The sequence below is a fragment of the Schistocerca cancellata genome, chromosome 3 (assembly GCF_023864275.1).
Source record: "Schistocerca cancellata isolate TAMUIC-IGC-003103 chromosome 3, iqSchCanc2.1, whole genome shotgun sequence".
NCBI classification, from domain to species: Eukaryota; Metazoa; Arthropoda; class Insecta; order Orthoptera; family Acrididae; genus Schistocerca; species Schistocerca cancellata.
In genome coordinates this window covers 447,210,162-447,234,428 of record NC_064628.1, presented here as the reverse complement: position 1 = coordinate 447,234,428, position 24,267 = coordinate 447,210,162, and the positions used below count along the sequence as shown (strand labels likewise).

Sequence of the window (24,267 nt, the reverse complement as noted above, 5' to 3'; positions counted from 1 at the left end):
ATCGTTTCTAGGTCCCCAGTTTAATACATACATACATACATACATACATACATGATGAATGGTATGTGGAAGACATCTTGGTGATGCTAAGAGTTATTGCAAATGACTAATATCTTCAGTGCATGGTTTTGTCCTACGCTTCCCAAAATTTTCTTTAACACCAGGGTGGTGCAAAATAGTCTTATTTTACTCCCATGATTGATCAGATTATTTGCTTGCCATTAGACAGGCAAAAAACACGTAAAGAACTACACATATTACAACAAACAGCCATGCATCAATATAATAAAATAAAAAATTAAAAAAAGCAAGGGAGCACAGGAAGCAATGAAAAGTAATAAAAAATTTTGCCTGATGACACACTACTGAAGAGTATCTCAACAGCTAGAGAAGCAACTGAAGAACACAAATGTCAGATGCAGTTTACAAATAAACTATTCTCTGAAAGTGCAGCTTAGACAAGTTAGCTGACAAATCTAACAAATTTTCAAATTATGGAGTCCACAAAATACGTCACACAAATTGTGAGAAGTTTTATATTGGACACACAGTTAGGAATTTTTGTATTAGGTTCAGGGAATACACATATCTACAGAACAAAACTGCATTTGAACAACACCTGACTGAATGCAAGTGTACTGAAACCAACATCAACTGTCAACATGTAAGTCACACATACAGCTTTTAGGGCCTGCCTATAGAAGCTTTTGGAAGAAATATGGCTACAGGAATAAGAAATGCCACCCCACAAAACTTCTATTGAACCAAACGAACGTACACCATACAGAAATTTTTCACTGTATGATAGGCAGTTACAGATCTTGCATGTCATAATGATGAGGCTCTGTCTACCTGTTTTCACACTGGCACTGTGCTGCCCTTGCTTTCTTGGCTCGGGTTTCGTGGAATCATGTGCCTGCTGCTTTTTCATGTTTTCTCAACTGCTGTCGGTTAACTTTACTGTGTATTGTCAGTTCTGGTGGGGTAATTGGGAACGATTTTGTGAAGTTATGATGATTCAAGTAAGTGCTAGCTTGCTGAATTTAAGTGAATTATTTTTGCAATTTTAAGACATAATACCTTGAAATACAAAATCTGCTCTTGGTCTCTTCACATGACATCGTAGTAAGTTCACATTTACCCCATTGTGTTCAGAGTAAATGGAAATTGCAATCTCAAAGTGTGGACTAGATTTGGATTTGCCAGCAGGGTTAACTGTAAACCAATGCTGTTCTACAACTTATGAACATTTTCCTGAACAATTAGTGTTTACAATTTCCAGAATGAGATTTTCACTCTGCAGCGGAGTGTGCGCTGATATGAAACTTCCTGGCAGATTAAAACTGTGCGCCGGACCGAGACTTGAACTCGGGAGGCAAAGGTCTCAAGTCTCGGTCCAGCACACAGTTTTCATCTGCCAGGAAGTTTCAGTGTTTACAATTACCACAACCAACATGTGATAAAAATTCCAAAATTAGCAATTTTTGAAAGCAATTTATTAAAAATTCCAAAATTAGCAATTTTTAAAATAATTTATCAAACGACATTAAAAATGAGGCAACAGGGTAACATATTCCTAGTCAGTACACACAAACAGAACAAATAAACAAAAAAATATACGGCTAAGCTTTTCTCCCCATGTGATTTTAACAGGGTCAAACACAAATCTGTCGCGAGCTTGTAGTCTACCAGGTAAATGACTCACCAGCACACTAAATGAATGTTATTCTGTACACACATTTCCATTAATTGTAAACTGACATGGCTAGCCTGCCCATCAAACATCAAAATGACACTCTGACAGGGTAATTGGGGATTTTTACGATATTTTTGTACGTGTTGGATAAAAGACGTAGTGAACCATTGACAAAACCTTGGTTCCTCCATCCACTGCTTTGTTGAAGCAGTTTACAGTCTCCCTGGTTAGGTATTAGACAAAGTCCAACTCTGAACTGCACCATTCTTACACACATTGAGGTCACAAAAGTCATCCCATACCTCTTAATATCATTTCAGAGTTAAGAGTTCCTTTTGCATGGCGTAGTGCAGCGATTCGATGTGACATGGACTCAAAAAGTCGATGGAAGCCGCTTGCAGAAATATTGAGCCACACTGCCTCTATAGCTGAAAGTCAATGGAAGACACTTGCAGAAATATTGAGCCACGCTGCCTCTATAGTTGCTCATAATTGGGGAAGTGTTGCCAGTGCAGGATTTTGCGCACAAACTGACCTCCTAATCAAGTCCTATAAACATTCAATGGAATTAATGTTGAGCAATATTGGTGGTCAAATAATTCTCCTGGCCATAATGTTTTTCAAACCAGTCACGAACAATTGTGGCCTGGTGACATGGTGCAGCATCATCCATAAAATTTCTGTTGTTTGGGAACATCAAGTCCTTGCATGGCTGTAAATGGTCTCGGTTTGTTCAGTTAGACCACAAGACCCAGGCCATTCCACGTAACCACAGACCATACCATTACGGAGCCACCACCAGCTTTCACAGTGAGCCCTAACACCAGCTCTTTCAAGCTGAAATCAGGAGTCACCTGGCCAGGCCACAGTTTTACAGTTATCTAGGGCCCAGGAGAGGTGCTGCAGGCAATGTTGTCCTGTTAGCAAAGGTACTCTCACCTGTCATATGCCGCCATAGCACATTAATATGATATTAGCCACACTGTACTAGCCAATACAAACATCCTATGCCCCAGATTGAAATCTGAAGTTATTTCACACAAATTGTTGTTTGTCTGTTACAACTGACAACTCTATGTAAATGCAATTGCTCATGGTCTTTACGTGAAGGCCATCAGTCACTGCATTTCAGCGGTGAGAGGTAAAGCCTGAAATTTGGTACTCTCTGCACACTCGCTACACTGTGGATCTCAGAATACTGAATTCCCTAACAATGTCCAAAACAGAATGTCCCCTGTGTCTAGCTCCAACCACCATTTCACATTTAAAGTCTGTTAATTCCCATTGCACAGCCATAATCACAAAGGAAACCTGTTCAAATGACTCATCTGAGTACAGTTGATGGCTCCATCATAGCACTGCCATTTTATACATTGTGTATGCGGTACTATCACCAGCTGTAAGTGCACATATTGCTATCTCATGACTTTTGTCACCTCAGTGTATGATCAATGGTACAAAGTGAGTGCATCTACAGCAATGCAGGCCAAAACAGTTGTAGATTCCCTACCTAACCCAGCACAGACCCCATTCAGAGGCTTCCACAAGAGCCCCCATTTCTGCATGAGCAATTAAACTGGCCAATGTAGCTTCAACGTGTGGAGGGAGAGCTTGAGGATGCTCAAGGCTTCATTCATCCAGTGTTATCCTCCAACCTAAAGAAGAAATCAGAATAAAATTAAGCAAATCCTGTGTAAAGGTTTATATTTAATCTCTTCCTTTTAGTCTTTAGTTCTGGACACAGAAAAATTTAGACTCCACCCTTCAATTCAGTAGTATGTGACACTTTGGGACACTATAAGCTGCTTTTGCTTAATGTTTTAATTTTATAACATCATGCACAGCTGTTGACACATCATTTACAGTGTGACTGCAATTTGGACGCTTTTTTATGTATTTCCTTGGCATTTTTCAAAACCCGATATGAATATCATCATACTGGTTTGCAATCTCCACTCAGTATTGGTACCCATTTACCTCACTTTGTAATTTTTTAGTGGGTAAATGTAAAAGTCCAATGGATGTTATTTACATGAAATTAAGGAATTTCACTGTTGCAGTCTCATTGGAACAATAAAATAATTTAATAAAACAGAAATGTGTGTATCTTATCTATAAATAAAGGAAAAAATACTTTTTCCTTTCAAAATACGGAGCTGCTAGACTCAAAGTAAAAAGCTCAACAATTAACAGAATTCAACAATAAAAGAGAGAGGGAAGTTATGTCAAAATAACATGCAAAGGTTGAAAACAATGTTTTCTGCAATTACACCCAATGTCTCTCTAGTAGTTTGCAATTACCCAGCTGACCCCACACATTGCAGAAATCTATTTGGGATGTCAAATATTTAGAATTTTAAACAACATTTTACTGTGGACACACGTTTAAGCTCTAGTTCTAGTTTAATTGCATTTTAACTAATATTTTACAGGGGACTGGTGTATAAATCTAATTCTTTTTTAATTACACCTTAACTGATCTTTTTTTTGTTTCACACCAAATGTTCAAGATTGTATCCTTGACTTTGTAACATGCAACTGTAAACACTGCTTATGGTCAGCGTCACCTAATGATGATGCCCTCTAAACTGTTTGCACTGTAGCTATAGGCATTTCCCATAATTTTACATCAGATTTCTATACCATGTGCCAATGTCAATATGTTTTATATGCCTCTTTTGATAAATAAAGGAAGGACAGATGTATGTACATCAGTTCCTACTCAAACAATGTGAATCACACTACTACTTGAATGTTTGTTAACTTATCATAACACTATCATTCATAAATATGTACATTCTTTTTAAATCAATCTGAAGATGATCATTATGATTAAATAATTCAATGAATAAAACAAATACTTGTGATCACAGACTACTGTGGTTTTTTACATACTGTCACACACTGGACCACTTCTCTTCAAAGTGACCAAGTCATCCCTCAATAATTCCACTGAAGTAACCATGATTTATGATGGTCCCATGAACATTACAAATGGTGTGACATGGTTCTTAATAGACTGTGTGATCACCACACATGGCAATGCATGCTCTGCAATGTGGCCCTACACTGGCCACTAGGTTAGCAAGTTCTTGTGGTAGGGCATTCCATTCCTCCATATTTGAGTTTGACAACTGTTGGATAATCATTGGGGCATGTGGGTGTGCTGCAATATGTCACCCCAATGCATCTCACACATGATCTAAGGGATTTATGAAAGGGAGAGGGCGGGGGGGGGGGGGGGGGCAGGACAGACCAGCCCATCTGCCAAATATCTTCTCACTCCAACAGCTCCTCCTCAACGAAGTTCAACAATTCACACATTGTAATACACACAAAACAAAGTCTCGACCAAATGCACCACTGAAAAAACCCCTATGTTCCAAGATTTGGAGCTCAGTACATCCGAGCACCATTATGCCTCCCCTAATACCATAATACTTGGAATACCAAAAATGATCACCTTAGACAATGCTGGATGTACCGTCATATGGCAAGAGATGGGAATATGTAAAGCATCCAGAACTGCTCTGTATAGCTAATTTGAGAAATAAATCTCTAACTAGAACCATCCAGCAGAATTTAGCACTGTCAGGCAGTTTCTGAAGGCATTAGCAGATGTATATGTATCACATGAATAAACTCCTAAATAAAAATTTGATCAATCACATTAACCCAATTATTTTGATATAAAATATATTTGCCTCTACTAGTCATCACAACATGCATGACAAGTAATTCTGAAAAGATTTTTTGGGCAGCTTCATATAGCCTACAAAGTTAAGAAAAGCATGCCAATCCATACCACTTTTGAAAGATGCACCTTATCAATTTCGCGTGCATACGTGTTGCAATCACTTTATGTTGAAGCACCAAGACTTTCCATCACAATAATTAACACGGAGCACAACAATCATGTGCACGAAATATGAATTCATATGTTGTCCATTTGAAATACATGATTTCTTCTTGCTAACAATATTCACTCACTGGATTGTCTTAAATTTAAACTACTAGGCGAAAATAAACGGGGAGCGTTCACACAAGTTGTCAAAACCACGGCGTCTTCAACTTATAAGAATACATATCATGCACTTACACACTATAATCATTAAGAAACATCTAGTGCAACTTACGTTCTGCATGTACGACGGAAAGGATAAGAAAATACATGGCACGGCGCCGCATCTAATGCGAACATTTGATAAAGACGTTCGATCAATGTCTGCTTCTCGGAAGTGGACTGAACATATTCTACTGTGTTTGGTTGGTTTCCAGTCTATTCGTCGCAATGCCTTGATCCATAAGCTTTTCCTTGCGCTGTCCTTCGGGAAACTATGTATCGCGAACATAAAAGATCGAAGGTAATGAGTAAAATAATTGAAACGCTCCCTATTGTGAGCTTAAGTTTTAGTTTAGCTGCAGCATTTACCTGTGGAAAGTAACAGCTGACTTTCCGCTTCTGTTTGTGCATCCGGACGCAACACATGTAACCATTTTTCCCACGTTTACGTTAATATTTCAATGAACAACACATCAATACAAACACGCTACTGGCAATGTTTTGAGCGCAAACAAATGGCGGTGCTGGCTTCACGTTTACGGCATCTTGCAAGGGGCTTCTTGGTCGTCATCCTCAGATTCTAACCTCCTTGGGTCTCACACACGAGCGACCGATCGCAGCGATCCTTCGCATGCGTGTTCCAAGGGCGACCGATCGCTTCGTAGATCGCACGTTTGCGGTACAATCGCAGTGATCCGTTGCTGATCGCGTGGAAATAAAAGGTATTTTCACACCGATAACAAACTCCAACAAACAAAAACATGGGCTACAACTGTTTAAGTTTGGCAAATTTGCAACTGTTGTGGGTCTGGCAAACAACTGTTGGAAAATGTTGACAACAGTTTTAAATTATTATAAACACACATTCGGTGTTTCGATTTTTTGTTAGAGAAAAGCAACGGAAATGGATTCTGACTGAAGATGCATCAGCAATTTGTGCTACAATTCTTGCCACGAAAATCAACCTAACAAATGATTTTGTGGTCCAGAAAATTTTTGTTGCAATGAGAAACTCACGAAACTTTTAATTCTGTACTGGAGGTGCTCAACGTTGAAGACAGGCAAGGTTTCAAGAATTTTTTTCAGAATCACATGTGGGCTGACTGACTAACTCTTGGGGCTAGTAGCCCTACATATTCAACGTAAAGAGAGAAATTTTAGAGCTGCAGTATCACCAGCAGAACAACATCTTTTAACCCTTCAATTTTTGGCAACAGGTGACAGTTACACACATTTAATGTACTCTCTCTGAATACCACTGGCCAAGATTAGTGAAACTGTACCTAGAGTGTGGTGAGTTATCGTGAATGTGCTCAAGAATTTTGTAAAAGTACTGTTATTTTTCTTACTCTACATTCTTAGCACATTTATACTTGCACTTATTACATATTCAGTTCCTTCCCAATTACCCACTATCTGAAGGCAAGGAACTGAAAGTTACTGTCATGGTCTCTTTTTGCCATAGTAGTTGCAAAACACTGCAACCTTTAAGTAAAATAGTATACGTTGCCGGAAACATTTGAAATATATGCACTTACACTCGGATACAGCACATCTTACCAGCCTTTCCCTCAGAAAGGAAGCAATGAAAATATGTTCCAAAATGGAACATAATAAATGTTGCTGCCTTACACTTAAAAAGATACATTGACATAATTTTTGGTAAAAATATTGACTGATTTTGGCTCTATTAATTTTTTTGAAAAACAAGAGATAACACTGTTTCTTCACTACACATTGTCAGTATTATTATCTGCACCTGCAGCCTCATTTTCAGCTGCATGTCACAGTTTCTACTGTAGCAGCAGCCGCAGCTTGGTCTTCAGCCTGCTCAGCAAGCATTTCCTTAGCGTTATATATTACATCAGAAATTTTTCGTTTTACTTTAACAAGCACATTCTCATTCCTTATTTCTTCCAGTTCAGCTGCAACCCAATCTGCAAATGCAGAGTATTTGTCTGTTGTGTTTGACAGTTTTTCTATTTTATAATGACTTCATGCACATTACAGCTTGCTCTGCAGCAGTGGTTCTCTCCCTCTTCTTTGCAAAACTGGGATTTCTGACAGATACTGAAGGCAATTGGGAGTGTACAATTGATTGTGGTGGTGGTGGTGCAAAGATGTTTGTTGTAAAAGCTGGGATTTCTTCATTAAAGCTTGTAGATTGTAATACAGTGGTGTTGATTATCATTACCCTCTTCAGTGGTGGCTAAGTGGGGTACATTAAATGTTTCTGATGAATCCTGAAATATACAAAATGTAAATGTTAGAACACTGTGCCCCCTAAAGCTACTTATTAATACAGCAATTAAATTTGAACAGTATTTTTCTTACTTTTATAGGAAACATCTACAAAAGAAGAATGGGAAGAAGTATCAAATGTATTTCAAGCAATATGGAACTTGCCATACTGTATGTATTGGTGCAATACATGGCAAACATATTGAAATAGTGCAGCCTGCAGGAACTGCATATTATAATATAATTACACTGGAACATTTAGTGTTGTGCTGTTAGCATTGGTAAATGCATATTACAACGTAATCAGTAACAAAGTAGGTATGCAATGAAGTATTTCAGATGGTGGTGTCTTCAACCACTTCAAGATGGGTGAGGGATTTTCTAAGGCACAAATTGCTCTACCCATGCCAAGACCACTTCCTGGAAGAAACAAGGATGTGCCATTTGTTATGGTGGGAGATGATGCTTTTGCTCTTTTAGATACACGATGAAACCATATGCAGGGTGGCAACAGAAAAGTAGCCAGGAAAGAATGTCTTGCTCTAGAAGAATTGGGGAGAGTTGTTTTGGAATACTGTCAACAGTTTTTCAGTGTCATTTAACAACTATGCACTCAACTAGGCCTTCTGAAAAAACAACATTACTGACTTCTGCAACTGTGTCTTTGCACTATTTTCTTAGAATATATAAAGAAAGTGCCACAGTTTACTCACAACTTGGCAGTTTGATATGGAAGATCCAGAAACAGACAGGATTCAGATGGCAGTTGGAGAATGTCTCCGCAAAATAAATGTCTCCAGAGAAAGGGAGGCAACGCAGTTAGAACTGCAAAGCAAAGCATATAGGGGATGAATTTGCAATCTACTTATAGCTTTAGTTATTAACAATATATGCCATTAATTTGCAAACTACTTTGCATCAGATGTTGACAAAGTGATATGAAAAGTGAAATAAATAAATTTCCAGTGAAAATAGGCATGTAATTACGTTTCCGACTAAAAATCTTCCAGCTTCAGTTACGCTAGTAAATGGCATTTTACTTACTATTGAAATATTTTTCTCCCTCGCTTGTTCACGCCTTCCAAAATCTTCATACGCTCGTAAAATATCCATTTGAGAATGTAGATCTCAGTTGTCTCAGGCCCACTTTCAGTTTTGACCATTTTACAATGTTGTTTGTACCGTGTTTTCATATATGTCCATTTCCTTTTCACACTCCTCAAGCGATACACCAACTTATCTGAAATTTCTTTCGGTAAATCCGGGTTCACACACGCAACGAAAGTATCGCCACAAGTAAAGTCATTCTGGAGTGGCGTTGTGAGCTACCGTTCACACAGGACGCCACAAATTCTTCGGAATTGTGCAGTTTGCAAAATGGCGTCACCTGTCTCAGCTGATTAAACGGCTTTACGTATTACTAAATAAGATGTTTTGGAAACATAATAAAACGGCTTTACGTATTACTAAATAAGATGTTTTGGAAACATAATAAATGTAATATATTACTTATCAAAGTGTTTTCTCGTCTCTCTTGTCTCGACTACATGTTTTAAGAACCGGTCTGCAGCTTCAAACCAAGCAAGGCTGGGTTTATAAATACCGTCTGTAGACGTACCACTCTTAAGTGATTTCAGTACTTTTTTTATGTTCATTCATGTAAGCATTTCGAATGCTTCGAATTTTTAATTTTGTTGTAGCTACATCAATTCCAGGAACATATTCACGCATACTGTTTACTATTTCAATTAATGCAGCATCTCTCAAATTTCTGTCTTTGTATGATTCGCTTTTGAGGTTCCAAAGGCATTCTCGTTCTTGATACATCTCCAAGAATATCATAAATGTCGCTGTTGACCACTTTTTCGACATATTAATAGCAAACGCACAAACGAGAGCACTATCTGCGAACGAATACGCACTAGAAAGGTTTGAATCCAGCCGCGAGGTAGCAATCGAACGAGGTTATTCGATTGTGGAGAAGGCAAAATGGCGCAACAAAGTTCAACTTTTTGTGGCGTGACAAAAGTTGCGCTTCTTAAATGGCGCCACCGAAAACTAGGAGTTCACACATGTAACTACAAAGCAACTGCAGTTCGCCATTAGCAGTGGCGATACTTTTGTTGCCTGTGTGAACCCGGCTTTAATCTTTCTTTTCATATCTGTCTTTATACGCAGAATCAGAACGATCCCAGAGGTTTCCTCATTTCAAAAAACTGAGTCGTTTGATCTGCTGACCACTCGTTACTCGCTATTGTCGAAAGAAACACTGTCGACGAAGAAAGACATGCAGCAGACGACATGGCAAATGCGCATGCGCACATCACACAACTCTGCCATGTTTGGCTCACTGAACTCTAGACAAATCTTCCCTCAACTACTTGTTCAAACTCGCGACTTCAAACAACTGTTGACAGCAGGTAAGAATTAAATCAAACTCCGAGCTGAAAACAGTTGTCAAGCGAGTTTGTTGGGGTTGGTTTTTAGTGCGAAGATGCCTTAAGGCAATCTGATGCATCGCATGCGATTCGTGCATACATACGGCTGCTGGTTATCCAGGAATGGGTGGCAAATACGTGTGCGACTCGAGTGGGCTGTTTTGTTTCGCCTACGTTGAAAACAACTTTACGTTAGAATTTATGGTTATTCAGACGCCACGGACTACTCTGAGAAGTGAAGTGGAGGCTGGAATTGTCGTTTACAATAAGAAATATAAGCAAGAAAGACGTGGAAACATTCCACGAAGTCTTTCCAATGGCTGCATTCACACAGACCATCAACGGACGTCTTGTCATGTCAAGTACCGTCGAAGTTTCTCTGGAGAAAGTTTTGACGGTGTCGTCTGCTAAAGGAAGTTAACTCACTTTCGATGTGATAACTAATGTTATAGTAGTGATTTTCGTGCTCCTGTGTCTTCTTAATCTTATTTTATTTCTGTGCTTTGTTTTCGCGGAAAATTTCAAATGTTCCATGCCGACTTGGAACAGATATTTTTTCCTTTGTGTGTTCTCCCACAAGCGTGGTCATACATCTGAAAGCGAAAAATTTAAGTTTTACAACAGAACAGCGCTGATGCCCAAACTGTATATACTAAGAACATAAATTGATGGAGCCATTTTCATTCAATAACATTTTAAATGAAAAAGTCAGTTCTAATGAAGGAGTAAAATACAGCTCTTCATGAAGTTATTAGGAACGTATGAAAAGAAACACAATGGATAAGGTAAATAGGTTCTATTTATTCCCTAATAAATGTTGTCCGATTTGTTTCTTTGCATATATAAATAAATGTCGCTGTTTTGAAATGCTGTTCCACTTCTCAGCACAAAAATGATCAAGAATATATGTTAGGACGTTTGTTTTGGCCATAAATAAACTTCTAGTGTTGTTAGTTCCTCTATTCAGATACCATATTAAGACTTTCTGAAGCACGTACAAATTCGATAACTCATAACCTTAGTTAAGTAATTAAAAACTGGGCTATGTGAACGGACATGAGTGTTGCAGATGAACTTATAGCACAGTAAGAGGGCAACTGCCACTCAGAGTCGTCTTCTGCAAAGACAGGAAGTGGATGCGGCCCTCATTTGGGAACTTATTGACATAGGGGGGGGGGGGGGGGGGGTAGGTATCAGCTCTCGGAGGAACTAGAGGTGAGTTGATTATACAATAACTCAACTCCAAACATGTATTTATGTTAAAAATGGAATGTCATTCATGCCGATGGTGGGCTTCTTCCCGGGGCTTAATGACCACCAGAATGGAACACTGAACGGAAGCAAGCACTAGGGAGAATGTATTGGCCTCGGCTTACCCTTCATCACAAGGACAGCTGCTCACAGTTGAATGAACTGGTTTGTGATACTAGTGCCCACAACCTGATACAGTGGAGCAGTGATACCAACAGCAGAGGGGAGTATTGTAATTTATCCTTGAAAGCAACTTTGAGAACTGGAACAGGGGTAGGGAAACAACCTTCAGGGGGAGAAGATTGGAAGATGTAACTGACTTAATTTTTGGATCCCTCTCAAGGGCAGTTATATAAAATAACAGGATGTGGTGATGGAGCCATCCTTATCTGATCACGTTTGAGGCTGAAATGGATGTTAAACAGACCATTTTTTATTGAAATTTGGGGAAAACAACAGAATTCACCTAGGAAAGGCCTAAACCCACACTTATCTGAAATCAGAACACCATTAAGAAACCCAGTAAATCTTGAGGAAATGGCATAAGAAACAAGTTTACCATTATGACTTCATACTTGGAAAACTGTCCAATTGCCAAGAAGTGCACTAACATGAATATACCTTGATAGAACAATAAACTTGACTTGCAAAGGGAACAAGTAAGCCACATATTCAACATTTCAAGAAGGAAACAACAATGGGCAAATTAATAGGGGCCACTGCCAAATACAACCTTGCAGTTAAGCAAACAAAACTATAGTCCTTGAAGGTACTCTGAAAGGAGGTGGAAGATACATTTACTTGTGCCAGACTTAATCAAACACTCACCAGAATGCTACCGAATCTGGGAGGCACTTGAAGGAGGATGGTGGGTACATAAGGACAGCTAGACATTGAATGGTCTCCTGAAGACCAACTTCCCCCAATGCAACCTGGTCGATACCATACCAATATTTATTCCCTTGAAGGTACTGGTTTACAGGTAACCAGAGGGAGAACTGAACCAGCCAGAGAATGCATTAAAAAAAGAAAGAAAGTAGGGGGTGGGAATATTTCAACCATTCCTGACTACTGCAACAAACAGGAGAGGGACTGATTAGATTCCTATGCAGATTGTTTAGAGCCAACCTAGCAGCAGGAGTCATTCCTAATGCTTGTAGGACACTGAAGGTTGTTTTCATTCTGAAGCTACGGAGAATGGATCATATAAAGGTTAAGGATATGAGATGGACCAGTCTGTCCTCCTTCCTACTAAAGTACAGAAAAATAGGTTAACATGCACATTAGGGAAAGGAGGTTGACTGAGGTTCCTCTACACGAAAACCAATGCATGCGTATCAACCAGGCAAATAATGTAAAACAGCATTTGGCCAACTTGTTGGAAAGGTGGAAAAAGCTCTACACGTTCACGAAACAGTTCTCTGCATTTTCCTTGATATTGAGGGGGCTTTCGGAATGTGACCTTCAAATCCATGGTTACAGCTGTAGAAGAGTATGGCAGTAAGACCACCATATGCAGGTGGATTAAGAACATGCTGAGTAGGCAAAAGGTAGAAGCCACTGTGATGAATGGGAAAATGGTAATCAACACCACCAGAGGGTGTTTGCAAAGAGGGGTTTAGTCCTAACCACTGTGGAACCTAGTGGTGAATGAACTGATCAAAGAGTTAAAATCTTGAGGATTAGGGTATGCAGATAATTTAGTCATAGGCAATATTTGGAAAATTTACTAGTACCATTAGAACAGTGGCACAATCCACACTGAACAAAGTGCAAAACCAGTGCAAGAAACAGGATCTAAGGGCCAGTCCCTAGGAAACTTTTGTTGTACCATTCATGCACAAGTACTGGAATATTAAGCTTCTCGATGAGTCTACCTGTGGAAGGGTAGGTAGTGAAGCATCTGAGCGTAACCCTGCATACAAAACTACCATGGACCTCCCCATATAAGGAATGTGCATGAGAAGGGCCTATTTTACACACTGGGGTCAAAGCCCCAGGAGTATGTACTAAATACACACCACTGTTAAAAACAACTACGGTAATTTATGGGGCTACAGTAAAGTGGAATAAACTAGAACAGGAGGTGGATACTAAGGAGCTTGGCAAAGTGTGTACAGTTATCTACTTAGCCAGAACAGTATTACCCCTCTGGGTTACAACAGAGGCAGCAGCAGGACCATAGAAATTAAGAACTGGAAATAATAGGAAATGTTTAGGATTCCAGAATCTCACATCAATATAGTGAATGTGGTACATATAGGAATGTTCAGGGAAATGCCAGCTGACTATTCAATAATTTCCACATGCTTCAATAAACTTTAGGGCCACCACTGTTTTTGAGTATTACTGTGGAAACTAGCAGCTCAGCCTCAGGCTGCAGAAGACATACACAGCTGGCAAGCATCAAAGTGTCAGCATGCCAATTGAGCAACATGGCTGCTTTTACACTGCAAGGCTGCCAAGGCAAAGAACCGGAATCCTGGTGACACAGTGAAAAGAAGAGACTCGTGCAGGGCGGCCTAAGCAGTTCCTGCACCACCAGCTGCTGGATTTGCTTTTCTGAAAAAGGCCAGAAGCTGAGCATTGGCTAATAAACAAGCTGCACCATGTAAATAACTGAATTCTAATGGAGGCATCAGCAGTGCGATATCGTCTACAATTATGGAAGGGCTGTGGTAGGCGCTGAAGTGACGTAAGCGTCAAGCAGTCACTGCGGGAGATCCTATAGCACAAAGTCTACCTTACTGGGGCATGTGTTGCTGAGTGTCCTTCTGTGTGTAAGCATTTCCGGGTGCCAAAATTAATCGGGCTACTGGCTGCCTGGTGTCCTCCTCAGCATACCACTCAGCATCGTAATCACATGCCAAGAGGAGATATGAATTCCTTACAGAACTACTGTGAGTGTACTAACACAACTTCTAAAAAAATTTTGCAAGTGCAGGCATTGCCTGCTGTGGAACAACAACTGTTGAAATTAACTTTATCAGGACAGTCAAAAGTTGCAATCAGTACATTTTATTTTTATCATTTTCCTTGTATAACTTTACAGATTTTAAACAGTTTCTGGTAACGCTCTTATAAAATTATGGAACAAAACCACTAAAAAATAAAACATATTGTTTGCAGCTAGTGACTGTCCTGGTAAACTAAATTCTAATAAAATATTTGACTTGTCGTGTTTTTTCTCTACGCTGCCATCAGGCTACATCCCAGCTGTGACCCACTCCCGCTATCCAACTCATGCACAGAAGTGGCCCTACACACCGGGTCCACTTCAGCTGGTGTCAGAAGTCTTCTAGGACTCGAATTAGTGTGTCGGGAATTAATAGCAATGAATAACCAGGACAGGTGCAACAACTTCATTTGTTGGGCTAGAAGCTGTCCTAGCCATCACTAGTAGGATGGTAAAATTAAAATTATGTAGCTCGATTGGAAGGCAGCATGCAGAATATTAAACTAAAATCAAAAACAAAAACATGGCAAGCTAATGGCACTGAAGCCATGTTTCAAGAGAAGTTCTATAATCTTGGACTTGAACAGGATACAGATTAAACTCATCATAAGACAAATGACTGTCCACAGGAACTTTAATTAACATCTACACATGATAAGTATAGACAAAGAAGCCCTGAAGTGTGGCCTGTGTAGTGTGGGCATGAAACTGCACTACATTTGGTCTTCCAATGCTGTGTGTGGGAGGTCAAAAGACACAGAATATTCAAGCCATTAATTGCTTAAGAAATTGTGTCTAATAAAGCAGTAGTACAGAGTCTCCTACTGCTCTTTAATGTTGCTGACTGGGTTTATTAGAATCACATTAAAAGAAACCACAATAAACTCAGTTTCGGTGTGGGCTGCAGTGGGCTGAGACCACTGCTTTTTTGTTTCCTAGCACAAATCGATCAAACAAAAATCAAATATTTATTTCACTTTCATGAACAAAACAAATCGTCAATTTATTGACCAGTATATGTTATTAAAAATCTAGTCACTGTCCTCCAAAGACAACTGTTACTTTATTTACATTTACTTGTGTTTCTTTGAGAAAATAATTCTGCATTCTCACTACATGGGCCATATGAGACTAACACTGAGTCATTATCAAGTGGCCACTGAAGTCCCATCTGCACACTAAAGTTCAGAAATGGGGTCTTGTGTAAACACTTACTCATAACCTCACTAACCATTAAGTCAGTGGTATTCAGAGAACATCACTTGTAAAACAAGGTGTCCCACTTTGCTCCCAATTATTTATTGTCCTAGGATGTGTTGCTTATTTGTTTCACACAATACATAATTTTCTCATGTTGTTACCACATTGTCAAGAGGTAGTGTGTCAGAAATAAGGGGAACATCTTTTGGCAGCACTAGAAAACAGATGCATACAATAATAAAATTAGCATGACCTGTCAAGTTTTCAATGCACAGAAGCTATTAGCTACTGCTTTCTGATACAGCAGTTCCTAAAATAAGGATAACTCCTCAATTAGCACAAGCAGAATAATCACATATGTACAAAAAAAAAAAAGAATTAATATGTTGAAAATGGTTTCTGTGCATAAGATTATTCCTCCTCTGTGCTAATTGTTATGCCAGAATATTTTTCTTTATACTGGAAACTACTGCTCCAGAAAGAAGTAATTATTTCTGTGCATCAAAAATTTCTCATTTTATACGTTTGTTTATTTCCTTGGGTTGCCAAAAGAAGCCCCCCCTCCCCCCTCATCCATACACACCATTTCACAACACTTGTTCACACCAAGAAAAAAGTTGTAGACCATAAGTGAACATGAAAAACAGAAGAAAATCAAGCTTCTTCAGCAGCCAAACTGTTGCATCAAGCAGTGAATAGTCACTCAAATCATGAGATAAATACCTTGCAGAAGCAGCACTACTACACAGATGACGATTGTTCCATGTAAATGCACAGCTGTCACACCATTTTGCCAACATAACAGGTTCTTCATTCTTACAACATGCACCACAGCTTTGAAGTCTTTTACATAAACACTTACTTTTTATTCTACAAGAGCACATATTATGTCAGGGTTGTATTTGACATTTGCTTGCTACATCCTTAATAAGTAGATGGTAGCAAAGTGGGTCATCTTGTTTCACAGGTGATGCAAAATGTATGTACATGGAATTCCATTTATTTAACGGTTAGTAAATTTATGAGTAAGTGTTTAAATAAGACTATTTCTGAACTTAAATGCCAACATGAGACTTGAATGTGACTTGATACCAACTCAGTGTTAGTCTAGTGTAGCACATGCAGTGAGAATGACTGAAATTATTCCTGATTGCACAAAACTGTCAACTAACATTGATAGTGTGTTGAATGACCTAAATGTTCTTAGAAGGGGAAAAATGTGTTACAGAGACAAATATAGGCTTTGTCTGGCACTGACTGTAAGCTTTACATTTTAGTGGTAACATTCAATTGGACTCACACTTACCCAATAATTTCATACAATATATTCATGTTTCTCTAACTAAAAAGTGTCATTTCATCACCTAATTCAGAAAACTGTACATACTGGTAGTAAAATTATCAGAAGGATCTTGTGCCATTTACACTATTAACTATTACAGCTAATAGTTCGACTTAAATTAAAATGATCAGTTGTTTTGCCACGATGTATTCAACGCATAATGAATTAAATTTCGCGTCAACAAATTGTATTGTCAGCTCTTTGTTTGAGTATTCCTCCATGGAAGTATGTCATATCTGAGTACATTCTCTGATGAGACAGTCAATTTATGTAATGAGAGCAAGTTGCACATACGGTATTAATGGAAAAACCCTTGTTTTGCTCTTCAAAAAGCTGATGAACTGCCACACTCCATGGCTTTAGTCAATGCCTTTTCTTGGCAGAGGTAACTCTCTGTTGTCTGTCAGGTGCAAAGTATTAACTGCACAATAATGGAAATATGTCTACCATGACAGTCAAAAGATTTCACATTCAGAAGATGCAATGAGGATTGTGTGCAATCAAATAGTCACAAATATGAACAAGATAGCAGAAAAAAATCATCACATTGCACAATGATTAAATATTTTTATTCTTAAATTTACTTTGTAATTTTAGAAAATAAAGCTCCAGATTCAAGACCAAACCCGTAATTGCGTTTAACACAGCCACTAATATATAAGGGTTATAGGAAAAAGAAAGAGTTCCTTGCCTTCTTTATGATTTCCACTTATAACTATTTGGGACACATTGCTGTGCAAAATATAGGCACACCACTATTTTCCACTGAGCTCCATCCATTACTGACTGTTGCTGTACTGCCAACTTTAAATTCAGTCTTCCTCATTTTACCTTTTTCTTCATTTTTTACTGGATTTTATTTAACTTAAAATTCATTCTCTTTTTACAAAATGTGCTTTGGCAATTTTTCAAATGTACCTTAATCAATTCTAAAATATTTGTGAATAGTTTCGGTCCTTTATTCTTTCTAGTTCGTTGGCAGTTGAAAAATGTACCTTAATTAATTCTAAAATATTGGCTGAATAGTTGTATTCCTTTATTCTTTCAGGTTTCGTTTGTTTTGTTAACTGTTCACCTGAAACACCTTTTCCGAATTTTGATGTCTGAATCCTAGCTTTATCCATTACGCAATTGTTACTCACTTTTACAAAGAACTTAATAGTTTGCTTGGTATCTTTTCTGATTCTAAACATTACATGAATGCTCTTACTAGGACCTGTGTCTGAATCCCCACCACAAAAACTATTGAACATTAGAGGCATACCTATGTAGAAGTGTGCAAGAAAAATACTAAGAATGGAGGCAAACTACCTGTGCAACCACCCCACCACACCTCAGCTTTGTTACGTTAGTGCTCTTGAGAGTTCTTCGTGTTGCAAGTGTATTTGCACTCATTTGTGTTGTGATTATCTTTATTAGAATAAATAAGAACTCATGGCTGCCAAAAATATTTAATAAGAGGAAGATTAGTGAAACAAATACAAGTTTCTGAGAAAGATGGGAAGATGCACTTTGATTTATAAATGGACACAACGATGGCACTTTATTTGGTTATTATTAAAGGAAAGGGTTGTGGGAATGAAGAGATAAGATTCATTTCTCCAATACACAAGCACGCATAGTTCATTTACAACAGCTCTTCTTTTAGATTTGCATGGGGGAAAAAAGAAAAACCTATTCAGCTCAAACCAAAAGTTCATCATTAAAAAAACACAGTCAGTAGCAGTTGCACAAAATGAGGCTGTCATAAAAGCATCATATGAGGTAATTAATATTCTTGCAAAAAATATGGAACCTTTCTCTGATGCTGATTTACTGAAGCAATGCAACGTAACTGTTTCTCAAACTTTATGTCAACATTTATCAAACAGTGTCAGATGATGATCAGTTTAGCTTCAGGAAAAATAAAGGCACCAGAGAGGCAATTCTAATGTTGTGGTTGACAATGGACGTGAGAATAAAGAAAAATCAAAACACGTTCATAGTATCTGTCAACCTGGAAAAATCATTCAACAAAACAAAATGGTGCAAGATTTTGAAACTCTGAGAAAAATAGGAGTAAGCTATAGGGAGAGATGGGTAATATACAATATATACAAGAACCAAGAGGGAATAATAAGAGTGGATGACCAGTAATGGAGTGCTCAGGTTAAAAAGGGTGTAAAACAGGGATGTAGTCTTCTGCCCCTACTGCTCAATCTGTACATCGAAGAAGCAATTATGGAAGAAAAAGAAATGCTCTGGAATGGAATTAAAATTCAACGTGAAAGGATATCAATGATATGATTCGCTAATGACATTGCTGTCCTGATTCAAAATGAAGACGAATTACATGATATGCGGAATGGAATGAACAGTCTAATGAATACAGAATATGGATTGAGAGCAAATCAAAGAAAGACCAAAGTAATGAGAACTAAAAAAAAAAAAACTTTAACATCAGGATTGATGGCCATGAAATAGATGAAGTTAAGGAATTCTATTACCTACGCAGCAAAAGAACTAGTTACAGACATAGCACGGAGGACATCAAAAGCAGACTAGCACTGGCAAAACGGGCACTCCTGGCCAAAAGAAGTCTACTAGTATCAAACATGGGCCTTAATTTGAGGAAGAATTTTCTGAGAATGTACGTTTGGAACATGACAGGAATTCGTGGTGGGTTGCATCAAACCAAGCAGAAGATTGAAAAAAAAAAAAAAATATGTTGGCACCACATAGAAGATAATTCAAGGTACATGTTTGAGGGAGTAATTAGTAAGGTAAATATATGCAATTACTTCCACCTTGCACGTGATTCCAGTGCCGATGTAGCTTTGATGGCTCAGTTTTTATTATTTTTGTGTTACTGCACAAAGGTTAGGATAGTAGAAGAATAATGTTTAGCAAATTTAACCTTCAGAGGTCACACAAAAGGATGTGATTTTATAGATGTGATTAAAGATTTCGTAGAAAAAAGGCTTACCCTTGAGCAGTTTAATATCATTGTGTACAGACAGTTGTCCGTCAATGAGGGGAGTAAACAATGATTTGACAGCATTGATTAAAAGGGAATGGAATTTATCAGATTTATTCTCCATTCACTGCTTACTGCTCTCAAGAAACTTTGGTATGTCAAATTTCTAATAACAAAGTGACAAGGATGTTACAAAAACTACAGTAAGTGTTACACATTTCATTCGTTCACATAAACTTATTTATCAAGAATTTGAACATCTACTGGAGACATTGCAATGCTTATAATGGTTATGTTGTCCTACATACTGCCATCAGATAACTAAGTGAAGGAAAAGAGCTGGAACAGTTTGTCAGTTTGAAATTATTTTATTCTTACAGCACAGCATTAAAAATTACACTAATCAACCAAAACATTATGACCACTGCCCACCGTGACAGTGGATGCTGCCTGCTGGCATTGTGGACGTGTGACATGGTAATAAAAGTGCGTTAGCGAAGTGGACATGGACGTGGTTCACCCTAGTGCAGATATGGGCTACAAATGGGCACATCCATTGAGATAAGCTACTCTGGCAAAGGGCAGATTATTATTACACAGAGCATGTGAATGAGGATCTCAAAAATGGCAGAGTTTGTCAAATGTTCGCGTGCTACTGTTGTAAGCAGTTACAGAAATAGGTAGGACAGGGAAACTACCATTAGGCACTAAATGGTTGGAAACCTATGACTCTTCACAGAACGGGGGTTAGGAGGCCTCTCTTCTCTGTGAAGGATGATAGATGGTAATCTTTGGCATCTCTGCCGAAAGAGCACAATGCTGGTGCATGCTCAAGTGTTTCAGAGCACACCATTCATCATACATTGTTAAACATGGAGCTACACAACAGACCACCCCTACATGTTCACACGCTGACCCAACATCGTCAATTATGATTGCAGAGGGCACGGGACGATAGAGGTTTAACCATTGATCAATGGAAACTTGTCGGCTCTTTGGGTGAATCACATCTTTTCTACACTAGTCAATTGTCGCCTCCACCAATGCCATCTTTGAGGTGAACGGCGGCTTGAAACATGCAGCGCACCACGAACGAAGGTTAATGAGAATGTATTATGCTATGGGAGTCATGCACTTGCATGGGACCTGTGGTAGTACCCAAAGACACATTGACAGTTGCGAACCACCTGCATGTTTGATGTCTTCCCTGTGTGACGTCATCTTTCAGCAGTATAGTCATCAATGTCTTGGAGTCAGAGCCATGTTACAGAAGTTTAAGGAGCATTATAGTGAACTCATGTTGATGTCTCCCCTATGGAACCCTTGTGGGTCGTTACCAGGTGACAGCACAACTTACACAAATCAGCAACATATTATTTATGCAAATTACATGACCTGTGCGTAGACATCTAATGCCAAGCACCTACCAACAAACTGCTGGATCCCTAATAAGCAGAATCAGTAATGGATTTTGTTCCAAAGATTGAAAAACAAGCTATTAAGCAAGTCGTCATAATGTCTTGGCTCATCAGTGTATGTTGAAGTTGATAATGATGACTAGCGGCCACTTAAAGCTTTTTCATCTGATACAGGAAAAGCCAATAAATTTTATTTTCCTGGGACCCAACTTGTTACTGGGGCAAATGATTGAAAACACATTTATGTATATAAACTTGAAGGAAAAGATTTGACTAATTTTCCAGCAGTTGCTATACTCTGATCAGACTTAACTATTGCTTGAAGTATTTACCAACATGCAGTGCCCTATTGGAAGACATTCAAAATGCTCGAGGCTGTTTCATTCTTGCAGAGAACAAATGGCATACCGAACATGATAATCAGTATTATTCTGTCAATTTAGGTTTCATAAAACTCATTTGGTAAATAAAATAATCTAACTTCAACATGACACACAGTTTCAAGTTTAATTTACAGAACATCGTGGAAGGCAGGAGCACATTTAATTTTGGAAATGTATGCCTAGCAATCATAAAAATTTACGAGACTATACACAGTTTATTTTAACACTGTTTCCTACAACTTACCTTTATGAAGCTTTGGTTTCAAAATTGAACTACCTGAAAAATAATCATCGTAATCGGTTACCCAGTCATTTAAAAGACACAAAGAGGATTGTATGCAGTCCTAACAATGCAAATCTAGATGGGATAGCTAAAAGAGTACATTACAAGTCACACCAATTAACATTTTTATTTTTGTACGAAGTTTACTTTACAATTAGAACGAATAAAAATCCAGATTGATGAACAAACCTGAAGCATTTTTACATAGCCTGAATATGCCAAAAACTATCTGAAATGAATGGGTTCTTCAGCTTTTGCTATTTGGAAAGTTTCAGTTTTAGAATAAAGTTTATGTGACTATTTGAATAAAGTAACATTTTTAATTCAACTAGTTGTCCGAGCATAAAAATATTTTGCAACCAACTTCAGGGATAAAATACACAAATCCCAGACTCACTTTTGCAAGTAACTCAAAATGATGAAATTACTAATGAGTCTCTTTCTTTCCTGCAACCTTCACATGCATCTGTCAAGCGATACGATTTGTAAGACTATGCATGACAGGTGAACTTCATTTTCCAAGGGGTAAGGTGGACTGGAGTCAGACAGGTGCACTGCATTCTTTCTTTTAGAGTATTAGAGTATTGAAAATTGATCAGCAGCACTTGGCTGTCATTCTGTTAAAGTCTGGCAGTGGAGGATCCTGTTGTCAGACCATGTTACAACAATGATTATTTCTGTCACCACCAAAAATTGACTGAAATGGTAAGCATTTATTCTACAAATCTAAAATTGTTATTCCCTATGTTGGAGGATTGTAATGTGTTAAACAAAGCTGACCATTGTGAACAACTTGCACAATAATTTTACTCGACAAAGGAGTTGGGTGAAGCCAACAGTTGCAAATGGTAAGCATTTATTCTTTACTGAAACTTCCTGGCAGATTAAAACTGTGTGCCAGGCCGAGACTAACGTGGGACCTTTGCCTTTCATGGGCAAGTGCTCTACCATCTGAGCTACCCAAGCACAGCTCACGACCCTTCCTCACAGCTTTGCTTCTGCCAGTATCTCATCTCCTACCTTCCAAACTTCACAGAAGCTCTCCTGCGAACCTTGCAGAGCTAGCACTCCACTGCAGAGTGAAAATTTCATTCTCGTATTCTTAACTGTTTTCAAATACACAATCCCATTTGTACCAGGAGTTAATGTTTAATAGTTTCTGAAGAAGTATGACTTTTGTATGTCTGAAACCTGTAAAGAATAATACTTAACATTTGGAACTGCTGGCTGTACCTGACTCCTTCACTGAATCAAAAATGCACTGGAGGAATTATAGTAGGCACGTGGGAAGTAGGTCACCTGAGGGGCGACACTGGGTGATGGCACAGAAAAATCTGCCATTGCACGTGATACAGATTATGTTTTCTTGTTTGTGTTCCAGTTCTGACAACTTATGGGCTTGTGTGCCTCTTACTGATCAGCTGCTATCAAACTGAAGTAACGCAGATTCGCGATTGCAAGAGAGAATCATTTTCTAATGCGGTACACGTCTGAATATGGAATTAAAGTAAGGTTGTTATAATACAATGCAACGAGTACAAGAAAAATGACATTCAAAACATTTAGTAAAAGTTTGTGACTGTGTGTCACACTGCACAATGCATTTAAATGTAAATACAATTACTGTTCTTACTCAATCATACACTCTCACAGACACGACAGCACTTTGTCATGCAATTACAGTGCTACAACTTTGCAATCTCTAGGGTGGCAGCAATCTGAAACAGAACAGTCAACAGCAAGTGTTTCAAATGGTGCAGACTTTTAATTATCAGTGCTTGGTGGAGAGCAGCCAACTTATCACAGCCTTACCACATTTTGTCTATTTGTGGCTCGTGACATACTAACGTGTCTAGGTTACCAAATACGAATAACATTGGGACGTATGCAGACTGAGTTGCTGGCCCACATCAGTATTGGCTCTTGAGCAAAGAAATTTGATGACCACTGTTTTAGATAATTTAGCCTACACAAAGAGCAGATTTTCATTCTTTTTTAATAATCCATGTTATTTAAGTCATCCATAAAGTTCCTTCTTAA

At 38.4% G+C, this 24,267-nt stretch overlaps 1 protein-coding gene across 14 annotated transcripts in view; it reads right to left on the bottom strand.

Moving 5' to 3' along the window:
• The window catches only part of LOC126175207 (oocyte zinc finger protein XlCOF6.1-like), a 78,629-nt gene that overhangs the window by 40,859 nt on the left and 13,503 nt on the right, over positions 1-24,267 (bottom strand). Inside the window, exons 1-2 of one of the 14 annotated variants that reach the window (XM_049921817.1) lie at positions 6,129-6,730; positions 5,833-6,031 (exon numbers count right to left, since the gene is read on the bottom strand). The exons of 5 other annotated variants lie outside the window; for them this stretch is intronic. In XM_049921817.1, the coding sequence (XP_049777774.1) occupies positions 5,833-6,031; positions 6,129-6,193 (264 nt within the window). In that variant the 5' untranslated portion in view covers positions 6,194-6,730. Of the gene's footprint in view, positions 1-3,206; positions 3,352-5,832; positions 6,032-6,128; positions 6,731-22,188; positions 22,208-24,267 lie in introns of those variants that run through there. 8 more of the 14 variants (XM_049921829.1, XM_049921821.1, XM_049921822.1 and 5 more) reach the window with 8 other exon arrangements.